General features: G+C 46.9%; 1 protein-coding gene across 1 annotated transcript; it reads left to right on the top strand.

Annotated features, from left to right (window-relative positions):
* Positions 1-1,316: 1,316 nt before the first annotated feature.
* On the top strand, positions 1,317-14,764 carry abcf2a (ATP-binding cassette, sub-family F (GCN20), member 2a). The gene is made up of 15 exons (XM_036519363.1): positions 1,317-1,393; positions 3,670-3,850; positions 4,065-4,277; positions 5,858-6,040; positions 7,035-7,206; positions 7,989-8,084; positions 8,730-8,832; positions 9,513-9,608; positions 9,789-9,908; positions 10,281-10,370; positions 10,478-10,588; positions 10,896-10,958; positions 12,411-12,539; positions 13,636-13,839; positions 14,306-14,764. The coding sequence occupies exons 2-15, from the start codon at positions 3,715-3,717 to the stop codon at positions 14,420-14,422; spliced, it is 1,833 nt and encodes a 610-aa protein (XP_036375256.1). The 5' UTR covers positions 1,317-1,393; positions 3,670-3,714; the 3' UTR covers positions 14,423-14,764.
* Positions 14,765-15,049: the final 285 nt, after the last annotated feature.

Below are 15,049 nucleotides of genomic sequence, written 5' to 3' on the forward strand. Positions count from 1 at the left end.
GTTGCTAGGCCATCGCACGTAATGGATTACTGCACCGTTATTCGGTCAGTTTAGTTTCGTTTCGTTTACGGTAAACCCACTACTCCTCACGAAGAAAAAAAACAATGGAACAGTGTTTGCAGTAGTTTTTTTTTTTTTTTTTCAGAAAAAGGAACACAATTACAAAATGTGTTTCACAACGGACCCTTAGGAAACAGAGAATCCAAACCATAAGTTCCACAAATTATTCGGTCCTACTACAGGTTACTCTCAGTTCCTTTCTAACTACATGCAATATAACTTTAGTTTGCAATTAGGATTGTTCAAGCTACACGAAAGTGAGTTTTATTGAGATCTGTGGGCTGTTTTCAAATCAGATCGTCAGAAAAAGTGTAATTAATGTTTTAAAAAAGGTTTGATTACCAGATAGGGTACTGCAGTTGTACCCTGTAGCTGAGCAAGTTTTGACCCGAATTTCCTTATTAAGTATCCAAAATGGGCGTAATGAGAACAAGTGTCCTGCTAATCAAATCAAAGAGTAGTTGATTTTCCTGTTTTGCTCAGGTCTGTCTTTTGAGCGACTTTGATACGATTCTTTTTTCCTTTTGCATACTGATTAAATATTTTAAACATTGTAAATAATATATAATATATAATAAAATATTCAAAATTGTAACTATTGTATTTTCACAGCTAATGGGTGGAGGGTGGACACAATAATCAATGGGGTTTATAGATTATCTATAGGCCTATATTGTCTTGGGTAGATTTCCATGGGGCAGGACTTGGGCAGTCTGTTACGCTGCATGGCACTTCCTTAACTGTGAGTAAAGACTTGAAGTAAATGTTATTTGAATACTCAAACTTAAGGACAAAATGCCAGAGCAGTTTGACTAAATGTCCCCTTTCATGCTCCATGCAAATTGTTAGATGCTACTTTCTTCGTGCGTTATTTAAAGTCGTCTCTTAACTTCGAGGTACATTTTCACCATCAGTTAGTATTATGAAAAAATTAATAATGTTAATAAATTCAATAATAATTCTGGTGTTTCTTGATATTATACAGCTCGAATAAGCAAACGTCTGATATCAACGGCTCCTTTTATCATACACATAACCGTGGACTTGGCTTGGAATAGGACATGTTCTTTTTCAGACACTGTCAAAAGCAGTACTTTCATTGTACTGTGGTCAATCGCTCCTTTCTCTCATAAGCGTGGGGCTTCTCAACGACCACGAGAATGACTAAAACTACATTTCCCAGCATGTCCAAGGAAAAGGCGGAGTCACATTGCCGCCTCACTCAAGACAATAATATTCAGAATTTCATTGGTTGTCAAGCCGGCATCGAGGGCACGCGAGATTGTCGTTTGGTTTTTTCCACCCTCAGTGTCGCCGGTGACCAAGAGGAAAGGTAAGGAGAAAATAGGTAGATTTTGGTAGGCTATCTAGTTATTTTTGGATACAGTAAAAATTGTAAACGAATTCAACAGCGTTGGCGTAAGCTTATGAAAGACTATCAGTTCTCCAGTCCAGTTAAAAGGCTCTATTCTGGCGATTTTATCGTGAAAGAGGCTCGATTAGCCAGCTAGCGACTAAATCAGGGGCAATGCGGCAATCTAACGGAGCTGGAGTCATGATGCACACCGCAGTGACTGAGCAAAGAGGGGGGGTAAACTCAAATTAGGATGGCTATCAAGATACTAACCTGATTTATGTCTGTATTTGTTAGCCAGCTAACTTGTTAATATACAATATGACTTCACGGCAAAACTGTTGTAGTTGTCGAGCATGGAAACGATAGCGGTGTTGATAGCATTAGCTAACTTCGTTACCAGTTAGCTAGGCAACGTTAGCTATTTGCAAAATTAGCAAACGAGCTAACTGGTTAGCCGAGTTGGTCGCTAATATTTGGATTCGGGGCCTAGTGTGGTAAAAGTGGTAGCTGGCTAGCTTATGGTAGCTATCCTTTTTTCAACAATGGCGTTGGATGTTTGTAACCGAAATTCTTCCGGTGAGTTCATCAGATGAGTGGTTTTGAAGGATATTAATCAAGAAAAATAGTCGACAAGCAGAATTGTTCATTGTAATGTCTAACTCGAGACGATCGCCAGTTTTACCGAGTTCTTAACTGAGCTCAAATACCACTTACAGAAACTGTACTGCAAACGGCAAATACGCCTCGGCCAGGATCCTTAAGGTAGCCAAGCTAACTGCTGTTTTCTGGTTGGTGTTGTTTTACTTGACATGGCTTGGTAAAACACTTAATTGGGCCAGCCGTTTAGCTAGTTAGCATCCATTGCCCAGAGAGCGATCGCTCTCCATAATAAAATGCATACACCGTCCGTGATAAAGGAAGGGTGGGTGGTAGATGTTGGGTAGCAGCAGAGCGGATTGTTAACACCCTGTGTAGCGATGGCCGGCGAAGTTTGAGAAACAGGCCCGTAGATCTACCGGTGCAGTGGCCAATGGTGCCTGGTGGCAAGAGAGGCTGGTTGAGGTATTGCAAAGATGTTACTCGGTTTCCTGAATTAACAACAGTTGTCTGGTTAAACTGAGAGGTTTGCCACCGTGTATAGCTAGCTACGGTCTGTGTCGATGAACTGAGATTTCGACATTCGTAGCTAACGGCGGATGGTGTTGGAAATGCTAAAGCTGGCCGGCAGAGAAAAAAAAACACGTGGTTCTAACTTGTTAGCGGTGGCTAGCTGGTCAAGTTTGCCTTACTTGTCTGTTACTAACAACCGAGGGTATCACTACTAATTGTAAAATGAGCAGTTTTCATGTTTTATTGTTTTAGTGCGTGAACTAGTTAAAGTCGATAGATTGGAAATAAGATAGTTGGTAATAAGCCATTTTAAAGCTGATGCGGCTTCAGATGTCGCTAGCTGATGCCAGTAGCTAGCGGAAGAGCTTGGCGATGTGCTGAAGAAGGAAACTGAAGCACAAGGGCCTCCTTTTCCATGTTTGGGTACATGTTCTAATAATTTGGCTAGGTAGCTAGCCGGCCTCCGACCACTCATGGCGTTGGCTCGTCGCCCGCAGCGCTGTCTGGTTATGTCGTTCTAGACAGCTTTGCAATACAGGGCCAGGCAGCTGTTCTTGAAATTTCACTTGTCGTTCATAGAATCATTGCACATCTTTCATCTCGTCCAGCTGTAAAATGTGACACCTCGGAAGGTCACATTTAGTGTTTACCGACACGAGTGGGATCGTCTCCTAATGTTTCAGTTTGCGTTCAGTCAGGAACTATGATATTCTCCGAGTTAACATTCAGTAAATACAACTCTTCAGCGATACATTTCCATTGCCTGCTAGCGGAGGGTGTGAGGGTTTTAAACCGGATTACTTAAAAAAATGAATTTAAGATTGGTATTTGGACAAATCAGTCTTTTTGGTCATTCTGAATTCCTGGGTGTTTGGGATCTCCGGGAAAATGCTCCTCAATGGATTTCACATTTTAATATCTTCAATTCGTAAGACACCTCGTTTCAAAAGGACTGTGAACCTTTTCTTCATTCGCATTGTCCATTTGATTTCTAACAGTCCACAACATTTGCATTTAAAGGAACACCGTGCTACTTCCTGTTCTTAACCCCTTCGCATGCTGTAACCCCCCCCCCCCCATCGTTACGCGTTCGTGCGTTCGAATGGAGAGGATGACCGTAATCGCCTCTCCTCCTCCCGCAGGTTGCGGTCACGTCTGGTTCATAACTACACCCGAGATCTGCGACCATGCCGTCCGATCTGGCCAAGAAGAAGGCAGCGAAGAAGAAGGAGGCTGCCAAGGCTCGCCAGCGCACCAAGAAACCAGAGGAGGTGAACGGCGACGCGGAAAAGCCAGAGAGCGCTGAGAACGGCGAGGAGAATGGTGAGAAGATGGAGAACTCATTCCACGTCCGCTTAAAGGATGGGAGCCTTGATTGTTAATGTATTGATGCATTTCAAATGAACGTTTTTATCGTGATGGCTTAAATCTCTTTAATTGTTTGAACATTTTATTAAACACAAAAAATGTCATTTGGGGACCTTAGCAGGAGAGCCCGAGGTGAAAAACCTCAAGCCTTCTCTTTGCCGTCCCGCAGGGGTGGCGAGCCTGACCAAGGAGATGGACGAGTTCGAGCTGAAGAAGACGGAGGCGCGGGCGGTGACGGGCGTCCTGGCGTCCCACCCCAACAGCACAGACGTGCACATCAGCAGCCTCTCGCTGACCTTCCACGGGCAGGAGCTGCTGAGCGACACCAGCCTGGAGCTGAACTCTGGGCGCCGCTACGGCCTCATCGGCCTCAACGGCACAGGTACCCGCGGGGCCCCGCGTACCCAAGCACATGCTTTGAAGGGCGAGGTGTTATTTCGGGGTCCATTTGGGACCGACTCCGCTGTTACCATTGCAGCACCTTTGCTCATGACAGGACAAGAGCAACTAAATAAAGAACATGTGCACCTCTGCATGAAGCCATGGCAACAGCAGAAGCGATTGTATTTGGAGATGCGACAGGAATAGCAGTGCTGTGAACAGCAACTATGCAGCAAACGGCAGCAGCGGATTTATTTAATACAGTGCATTTTACCACCAGATTGCTGTACAGAGGTTTTCCAGAGGGGAGAAAAAAGCAGGAAAAGCCCATGGGCCAATCTGGGAAAAACTGAAAATTATTCCTTTACCATGTGTGTGGATGCGATACACGTTACCAAGTCGTTCAGCTTCGTTTAGATGTTTTCAGATGTGTGTATTTTCTTCATATCTTCAGATACTACAAACAGGGTATGATGTGGTGGTAGGTAGGGCAGTTGCTTAGTTAAAATTTAAATAGCCCATGTATCTGCAAGTGGGTTTAAACAATACACCTTTTAATTTAAAAAGTCACATCCAGTTCATGTCCATTTACAGTTACATTTATTCATTTGGCAGACGCTTATATCCAAAGCAAATGAGGTACAATACAAACAAGTGCACTGATCTTTCCCCATTATTGAAAAGCATTGTTAGGGGATTTAGAGTAACCTTTAAATGATCTAACATGAGCTTCTCACATTCATTGAAATTACAGTTGTAGCGATTAACTATTTAAATGTAACATAGATTATAGTTGAAGTCAGCAGGCTATTTGTGCATCAGCAATCACATGATGTTTCTTTGTCTGATGCTATTTTCCTACCAGATCAGTGAGGTGATTCTGATTTGATTGAGCCTTGAAATCCAGTCCTCAAATTGTTTGATGCCATTTTTCCACTTCTCTGAGGACTTTTATTAAGTCGATGTCACTGCTTTGCGACTGTTAAAAATGTTCTTGCATGCAGTAAAATACAGGAGCATCTGTGGTAAATTTGGTCCAAAGAGTTTTTGGTGCTGCTGCTGCACTTGAGTGGAGCTTGGTGTTTAGGGCAAGGGAGCAAACTGCCTTATAGGACACCCTCATTGTGGGGATCCATTCACTTCCATTTTGGTGTGTCAGTGCATGCTCTTGGCTGTGAGACATTGCGTATTCCTGTGACGTCTGAGCCGTGTTCTGTGGGCCCTGAACCACTGCTGTCATGTTCTGTACTATTTATACATGACCCTTTCGCGCTGAGTCAATGTCTGTGAGGTTCCCTGCTTCATTACTGGTGAGCAGCTGTTCAGAAGGAACGCCTTTAGGAAGAGGGCACATGCAGGGTCAGGTGAGTTGCTTTTCTCTTTGTACTCGCCTCTGATTGGCCACGGCACCGCACACGCTGCGCGCAGGCCTATGAGGTGCGAGTATGAGGAGCGAGCGAAGAGAAAGGCAGCTAGTCCTTTCAGAGCTCAGGCGCACTGGATCCTCATCTGAGCCCTGCTAGGCTAAGGATTCCTGTCCTTGGCGTTTCCTCACTGACGGACCGCCCCCTTCTCTGCCAGGCAAGTCCATGTTACTCTCGGCGATTGGCTACCGCGAGGTGCCCGTCCCCGAGCACATCGACATCTACCACCTGACGCGCGAGATGGCGCCCAGCGACAAGACGGCGCTGCAGTGCGTGATGGAGGTGGACGAAGAGCGGATCAAGCTGGAGAAGGAGGCCGAACGCCTCGCTCACGAGGACTGTAAGTCTCTCTCTCTCACACACACGCGCGCACACACACACACACCGCATGCATGCTCCTGTGCCTGTTCTGGTTAAGAGCTCTTCCCTGCCCTTTCCTTACTGAAGGAAGTTTCTTTTTCCTCCACCTCTTTGAGTGGGTAAAGCGCTACCATTGCCCCAGTTCCATTTGAATTATTGTGATGTCCACGTTACCATGGGAGCTGTGTGGATGGTGGCAGTCTCCCTTCCTAGGCGTGGGACAGTATCTCCTTGCTCTGATATGTCAGTGTAGCGTGCTGGTCACGTGACGCAATGTTGGAGCAAGGTACATCAAGAAACCAAAACCTTACAAAACTGCAACAACATCTTTATATATTATGGACCCCAATAAGTCTCAGCTGAGTGGACCTCTGTACTACCCCCGTTCTCCCTTTTGGCAAATGATGTGCACCTCAAAGTACATTCTTGAGGTGATTTTGCATAGACATGGGGTAAGGTTAAAAATGTGGAGTTGGTGTTTAATTTGTTTGTGATCAGTGGGATTAATGTCATGGTTTTGCTTCCTCCAGAACATATTTCATCCGAATGCAGATGACATTACATTTAGTCATTTAGCAGGCGCTGTTATCAGGAGCGGCTCACAGATAATGCATTAGTCATCATTTCACCATGTGACTGAATCATTTCGGTTGTCCATCATTTTGACCTCTTTGACTCACCATGTCAACTTAAGCAGGTGCTAACCCAGTGGAACAACAGGAGAATAGGAACAGTTAGCCAACTGCACATCAGTGGCAGGAAGAACCTCAGCCGCCTTCAGCTTCACCTCAAGAACATTTAACCACGCAGTTTTGCTAGCCCCACACACTTCCTCAAAGGAGGTGCAAGACTTATTGTGAAGGAAGGCTTTTTAAATAAACAGCGATTCACAGCAGTTTGGCCATGATGCCGCGCGAAGGTCCAGATCGTTAGTCAGAACCCCCCCTTCTCACCCCCCTGAATGTACCCTGCAGCTGAATGTGAGAAGCTGATGGAGCTGTACGAGCGGCTGGAGGAGCTGGACGCCGACAAGGCGGAGGTGCGGGCGTCCCGGATCCTGCACGGCCTGGGCTTCACCTCCGCCATGCAGCGCAAGAAGCTCAAGGACTTCAGCGGCGGCTGGAGGATGCGTGTCGCGCTCGCCAGGTGAGAAGGGTCCCAAACGTTCTCCCCCCCGCGTCGCCGCAACGTTGCGGGAACGCCGACCGCAAAACACTTTCTGCACACTGATATCGTCTGATAAATGTCCATTTATCCTGCCCAATTCTTACAATCCGCTACATTTGACAGCAGCTTCAGTGTGTGAGTGAAAGGATTTTTGTTTGCCTTGCACTTCTGACATGTGGATGGCCGTATGTGTCTTCTCCACATAAATTTTTGTTTTACTTCAGATTTTATGTATTTTAGCGTATTATAAATCTGTGCATCAGTGATTTTGCTATTGCACTTTCCCGAGCAACCGGATCTCCGTTAAAGTGTCAGTGATTTGCCACACTTATTGACTCTCATTGTGGCTAGAAGTAAATTCCAAGCTTTTGGAATCTCTTTTGTGGGAAAGTCATTTGAACTGAACCCCATGGAAAGCATTTAGTCAGACCAGCCAAGCACTCGTGGAGATGCTCGACCGCTCTGTGCTGACTGTGTAGATGCTTTAAAAGTTCGTGGTGCCTCTTGAAGAGCTCCGCCCCGTCGCGCCTTCCTCGGAGCTGCTCTGAGGTGATGTAACGAAAGGCCGAATGACAGCGCCGCCGCCCAGCAGTGCGTTCACAGCGCGGAGGCGCGGTGACAAAAACCCTCCCGAAGCGTTGATCTGATCGGCGCAGCTCCGAGACAAAGCCCGCTCGCTTTGAGCCGCGTGACGACGGAGGCGTGGGCTTGCTGCTCTGAAGCTGACCCCGTGTCCCTTCTGTCCCCTCTGTCCCTTCCAGAGCCCTGTTCATCAAGCCCTTCATGCTCCTGCTGGACGAGCCGACCAATCACCTGGACTTGGACGCCTGCGTGTGGCTGGAGGAGGAGCTCAAACAGTGAGTGCCACGCCGCCTTCTGCATTCTGCCGTTATGTCATAATGCTCAACCAGCAAGTCCCACCCACTCTGCGACATCCCATTGTTATGTCATAATGCTCAACCAGTTATTGAGTTAGTGAGTCCCCCCCACCCCCCTCCCCTTCACCGCTCACTGTAATCACATGTCATAACGCAGCAATTCAGTCTATAACTGGTTCTACTGGTTCTGGGTTATCACTCTGCACAGTAGCATGTTATGACTGTTACGGTCTGTAGAAAAGCTTGCCAGCGTAAGCTGTTCTTGTGTGGAAGTCAGCACTTCCGATTACGATGGCTGCTGAGACCGTGGTGTGACAACAGCTCGAGGTAACTGCAATGCAGCAGTTTGCATAGGGAGCCATTGTGGTGCATGGCGTTTTTCATAGCCCCTGTGGTCATTTTCTGTGAATAAAAGTCCCTTTAAAATGTAAATTGTTTAGGTAGATTTTGACTTCAAATGTAAATGATTGACTGTGAGGAACACAGTAGGATTTTCCGTTTGTGGCCTAGTATATTTAGCGCCGTTGGGCAGAATTCGGCTACTACGTTCCTGTCATAGCAGTTTGGAGGTAGTCAACAATAACTTGCTGTTCTAAGTGTGTGTGTTTTTTGGGTCCTGGCCAGGTTTAAACGAATCCTGGTCCTGATCTCCCACTCACAAGACTTCTTGAACGGCGTGTGCACCAACATCATCCACCTTCACCAACGGAAGCTCAAGTACTACACGGTAGGAGCCCCGGCGACCTTTACATTTCGTCCTTTTTATCTGAATCCTCTCTTCTGTGTAGATATGCAGGTGTGCAACTGCCTGACTGAACATGGCAGGACTTGGTAGGTAGGGCGGGTGTTGGAGTTAGCATATCAGTCTTTTGTATTATATACCTGTCTGCTCAATATGCTAACTCTACATCCATTACTCTGCTACATTTCTAGCTGAATAAAGGGGTAGCTGAAAATGAGTGGTATGAAATTGCGGCTGAGCATTGCAAGCCGCCCTGGATGAGGGAGCCCATTGCAATCAGTAAATAATGCAGTGCATCCAAGCAGCACTAAGTGCGGGGTTGCCTGCTGTGCCGATTTGTGTGCTGTAACATTACACCAGGTCCTGTGGGTGATAGACCCCTTCTAGGCTGCAAGGAGGTCACTAAAAGTCAACTGGAAACCAAGGTTGTCACTTTCCCAGTGATCCGTATCTGGGAGTGCTGTGAAATCCCTGGTTGTTGTATTTTGCACTGTGTGGAGAGCCAGGCACCTTGGCTAATGCAGGTCAGTGTAGGCGCAAGCCTTGAGTGAGTGGCTTATGCAGGAATTGGTTGCTGCTAGTTAAGAGTGGGTCCCTTCTTTTGCGACCTGAGCGAAAGGTTTGAGTTACGCGAGTCATTAAAGCTATTTCTATTTTTAATGAAGGGTAACTACGATCAGTACGTGAAGACCAGAGAGGAGCTGGAGGAGAATCAGATGAAACGTTACAACTGGGAGCAGGACCAGATCGCACACATGAAGGTAAACTCCGCCACCCTGTGGCTCAAAGCGGAACATCCCACGGCTCCACTGAGAGCAGTGGAGAGCCGGTTAGGAGGCTTTACTGCAAGCGATTCCTTTCGTTGGAACAGATCTCTGTAGTTATTTGCAGCGAAGTGAAAACATACAACAAAAACGAACGCCGTATCCCTCCCTCCACAGAACTACATCGCACGGTTCGGTCACGGCTCAGCCAAGCTAGCCCGACAGGCGCAGAGCAAAGAGAAAACCCTGCAGAAGATGGTAGCATCCGGCTTGACCGAGCGTGTTGTAAATGACAAGGTGAGAGCAGCCGCTGTAACGCCTACAACAGGACCCCCCCGGGGCAGCTACCTGCCATCTGGAGAGCTTCCCTGTCTGTTGAGCTAGCGGTGTGGCTGGCGGGGGTCACACACAAGGGGACGAATGTCCCACGGGGGCTGGGGCTGGGGCTGCGACGTGATGTAAACAAAAGGCCGAATTGTAGCGCCGCCGCCAAGCAGTGCGTTCTCAGCGCGGCGGCGCGTTGACAAAAACCAGACCGAAGCGTGTAACTGATCTACCAGCACAGCCCCGGCAGAGAGAGCTCTGAACATGTAGCGTTCCCGTACGATGCCGGCGCAGTGGTATTTTCAATGTGTTTTGGCCTCACTGTTTTTTCCCCTCTCCTGGCAGACCCTGTCATTTTATTTTCCTCCCTGTGGGAAGATCCCCCCTCCGGTTATCATGGTTCAGAACGTCAGCTTTAGGTACTCCGATGACGCGGTGAGTTTCTACCCCCCGCCCCCCATTGACGGCTGTCTCTGTAGCGCCGTAGCGTAGCGTGGCTCGGAAACTCCGGCGCTCACTCTGTGACTCGTCCTTCCTTCCAGCCTTACATTTACAAGAACCTGGAGTTCGGCATCGACCTGGACACGCGCGTGGCCCTGGTGGGACCCAACGGGGCAGGGAAGTCTACGCTGCTGAAGCTGCTGACGGGAGAGGTACGCCCCCGCGCCCCATGGCCCCGCTGCGGCCTTCGCTGCCGATGGCTTCTGCACGATTCAGCAGCACCTTAGAAAAAACATTTTTCCAAGACTGTTAAGATGACATCATTCAAGAGTTCTTTGAAGACATGAATATAAATATAAATGACTTAAGTGGAAGAACTGGAAAATTGCTCTGTCGACATAAATAACACATGTATAACCGCCTGGATGGTGGTATGCGTTTCCTTGTGAAAGTTTGTGTGGCTCAAAGGTGAAGCGCCTGCAGCAATTTCCTAATTGTTCTCACGGCATGTTTCCCCAGCTGCTCCCCACAGATGGCATGATCAGAAAGCACTCCCACGTAAAGATCGGCAGGTACCACCAGGTAAGCACAGCGCAGTGGCAAGTAGCAGGGCTCACAGCCCGGTGTTTGCTAGTTTGATTCTGCCGCTGGGGCATTGCTGCTGTACCCTTGGGCAAGGTACTTAATCCAGACTTGCCTCAGTAAATGTCCAGCTGAATAAATGGATAAGGTACACAATTTTAAGCAGGGGTTTAGTGGTAAAAAAAAATATCGCCCAGTGCTTGGGTCCTGAGCAATACAGCACTTGTATAACAATATAGTTATAGGCTACCATTAGGTGGTTCCTAGGATGTTGCCAGGCATCACTGGGTGTTTCCTGGGGCCTTACTGTGTGGTTCCACATATTTAAAAGGTGAAGCTGGAATTCATTGTTAAACAAGACTATGGGAGGAATAAACACAGTTGAAGTCTATGAAGTGTATTAATCTCCACAAAGACAGTATGAAACTATGAAAGACAGTATGAAAGCAATAAAAATAGAATGAAGTGCATGAACCACCATAAAGAGAGTGTGAAACTATGAAGCAGTCAAAGGACATCCCATAATAACCTGAAAACAACCCAGAGCAGCCAGTAGTACAAAGTGTGAAATTACAAACTGCACCTAGAGTGGAATTCTGAACATTCCGCAATGTATGTGTGTGGGGGGCATGACTCTCAAACAGATTGCTAAAGATTAAAGACTATAAATCACATCGCTTTTGCTGGCATCAACAGGAGGAGGCTTGCTTTTTTCACGTTTAAGAAATGGCTGTATATCCATTTGTCACGTAACGCTAGTCAACCTTAGATAGCTAGCTGGTTAGCAAGCCCCATTCTACGGCTCTGTCACGAGCCCGGCTGCCGCAAGACGATGTGGTTGGTCACAGACACCGTAAATGCTGATAATGCCCCGTGATTTTGAATATACTACAGCTTGCGCTGGTAAAACAATAGGAAACTTAACGAGCAGATTTTAAAGTTGCGTAAACACTATTTAGAGGTGCGTAAACGCTATTTCAGAAATGTAGGAGGTGCGCAAATGCCGTTTAACTGCGTTTAGCCTCCACTACAGCCCTGATTTTAAGCTAGGGAAGTCCCTCCAGATAACCGTCTACTAAGCAACTGTAATGTCATGTAACCATTAACCCTTTCTCACGTAACTTATTTTATGCTATGTAGCGCGCATGTTACATTACATGGTTCATTGTTTTCATCAGCGTTAAGCTTCTCGTAGCTTTTACCACCACATTTTGCTATGTTTAACGTTAAATCGCCGTTTCCTCAAAGCTAAAATTAGCATACATTTAGCATACGGACCTTCACTGGAATTATAGCGTGTTTGAATTGTAACCCACTTAAGTCCCTATGAATGAGAATCTTGAATGAGTAGTAAAAAAGTAAATGTGAAAACGTAAGCACAGACCAGTAGGCCACTGACGCGTGACGTCATGCTCCTTTTTGTCGCTGCCCCCCCCCCCCCCCCAACCACAGCACCTGACAGAGCAGCTGGAGCTGGACCTGTCCCCCCTGGAGTACATGATGAAGTGCTACCCCGAAATCAAGGAGAAGGAGGAGATGCGGAAGATCATTGGCCGCTACGGGCTGACGGGGAAACAGCAGGTGAGCGCCTCGGGCCCGGGCGTGGGCAGAAAACCGGCCCGCTTCATTGTGAAATTCCCTCTTCGTGGATACTGTCATTACTAAAGGGATACTATAGTTTCCTTTGAGGTGGGTGCCAGTTTCACTACTAGTCTTACCCACCTTTGCTTTGCAAGATTACTCTTCTTGATGTTGAAGTACATCTGTTTTATTTTCTTATCAGTAAAGCAAACATAACACCTAGAGATGGGCACAGTTTTGGTATTTAACTTGAGGAAACCCCATGCTGCCAATAACCACAGTGTTGCACACCTGCTTGTTTATCATTGTCTGAATAATTACCACAGTCTTCTATGGTGTACATATGCTCTCACAGAAGATCCTAAGGCTAGCTAGCAAAGGGGGCAAAGCTTAAATATGATTTTACACAGAACGGTGAAGCTCATTTAGGTGCACACAGGACAAGACAAACTTTTTAAAGGTGGTAGTGCCAAATCGATGAACAACAGTCTGTGACTGAAACGTGAGTGTTGGTATGGACCGGGGCCGCAAGCCCAGCTGGAATCGTCGCCCACCATTCTCCGCAGCTGAAAAAATCCACCAAAGACACGATTCTATGAAGAGAAGTTGATGCACACCGTTTCGTTATTCTCAGAGAGGCGCTTACCAGGGTCGCAAGTCCACATGTATTAAATGGGGGGGAAATGAAAATGGCAATTTGGCGTTCAGCGACTGTAGCGTGCAGTTTTTGTCAGTTGGCTACAGCGGTTACTGAGTCGCTCAGTTTGTGATGCTTTGGAAAACAATTATGAGGAAATTCACCCTTTTCTCTTATAAATGATGGCAGTAGCAAGTGTTATTTAATGCCACCGTTTGCTTGTGTAAGAGACATTCCAAAGTGTACACGTCTGAAAATGGGCAAGATGCCTGGCCCAGCAGCCCATCCCTAATGCCAGAGAGAACTCCTTCCTGATTACCGTAAGTCAAAGTGGGTGGGAGAATTTCCGCTCCTGGAGGGTGGATGTGGGTAGAGTGATGACTGAAATGGCAGCGCACCTGCCCACGCGGTGAAGGCATGGCTAACCCTAATCGTCCGTGTCTGCACACGCGCCCGCAGGTGAGCCCCATCCGGAACCTGTCGGACGGACAGAAGTGCCGCGTCTGCTTCGCCTGGCTGGCCTGGCAGAATGCCCACATGCTCTTCCTGGACGAGCCCACCAACCACCTGGACATCGAGACCATCGACGCCCTGGCCGACGCCATCAACGACTTCGAGGGAGGCATGATGCTGGTCAGCCACGACTTCAGGCTCATCCAGCAGGTACGGGGCACGCGGCGCTAACGGCAGCGGGCTAGCCACAACCCTTTCCCTTCAGCTACAGGTCAAACCCGTCTCATTCCAAACTCAGATGGAGTTGAGACGAGATGGGGACAGTTCTATTTAAATTCAGTTAATTCAGGGAATGAATTCATTCAGTTTCTGAACTGGAAAAATCTTCAGAGAAATGAAGACAGGTTTTTCTGTTCCTAATTTGGATTTCAGTACATTTGCGGAATTGATTCAATTAGAATGCAATTGACCCCAGATTTGCTCAGGACTGTTGAGGCCTAGGTTATGAACATTGAGTCCGCAGGCCACATGACTGGAGTGTCTGACCACTAGTGCACAGCCTAATAGCTCTTTTATTCCAAGTGTGTTGGAGCATGTTATGTTCCCCCCCCCAACAAGTTTTGGTTTCGAAGCTTCCAGTATGGCAGACTCAGTGGTGCTGCTGTTTCTCCCACAGGTGGCTCAGGAAATCTGGGTTTGTGAGAAGCAGACCATCACCAAATGGAACAGGGACATCCTGGCGTACAAGGAGCACTTGAAATCTAAAATCGACAAGCAGACGCATGACATATAAAGATCTTCCAGACGCCACCACCCAGAACTCCCTGCGGACTCCTCCATCTCCTCACAGCTCATAATCCCCCACCCACCCTCGGTCTCCATAGCGATCTTTTCAAAAGCATGCAGAAACAGCATTAAAGGTGCCCCTCCCCTTTCCACCTCATACTGCATCCTGATTTGCTGGTGACCTGAACCATCTGCACCATGCGAGGAATCGCACCCTTGTGCTTTCGCAATAGGTCGGTTTCCTCCAAACAAAATGGAAGACGTATTTCAAACAGTGGTGTGCACTTAGCAACTTCATTTTAATGCCCATATCTGCAGCAGTACAAATCATAGGACTTAATATCCTTGATACAGATCAATTTTTCTTTCCCATTCTGAAAGAGCTTTTATTTTGTCATTTATTTAATGTTGTATTTGCAATAATGGGTTTGTCTGAATAAACAAATAAACTAAATTCTTGGTCTGTGAATCATTTCATTGGAGTTTGTCTTCTCAGCCGGACCAAGCTGGTGAAATCCACACAATTAACAAATGCCAAATCATATCCCCTGTGACATCCATTTTCAGTGGCATTGCCAACACCCTGTTTTTCTAATGAGCCATTCTAAAGTGTTATGCCCCTGACTAAATAAGA

The sequence above is a fragment of the Megalops cyprinoides genome, chromosome 24, assembly GCF_013368585.1.
Source record: "Megalops cyprinoides isolate fMegCyp1 chromosome 24, fMegCyp1.pri, whole genome shotgun sequence".
NCBI lineage: Eukaryota > Metazoa > Chordata > Actinopteri > Elopiformes > Megalopidae > Megalops > Megalops cyprinoides.

Excerpts from the sequence above, each read along its gene's own strand:
- abcf2a (XM_036519363.1), top strand. The coding sequence starts at position 3,715 with ATGCCGTCCGATCTGGCCAAGAAGAAGGCAGCGAAGAAGAAGGAGGCT. Across the intron at positions 3,851-4,064 it reads TGAGAACGGCGAGGAGAATG|GGGTGGCGAGCCTGACCAAG; the intron begins GTGAGAAGATGG and ends GCCGTCCCGCAG. Across the intron at positions 7,207-7,988 it reads ATGCGTGTCGCGCTCGCCAG|AGCCCTGTTCATCAAGCCCT; the intron begins GTGAGAAGGGTC and ends TGTCCCTTCCAG.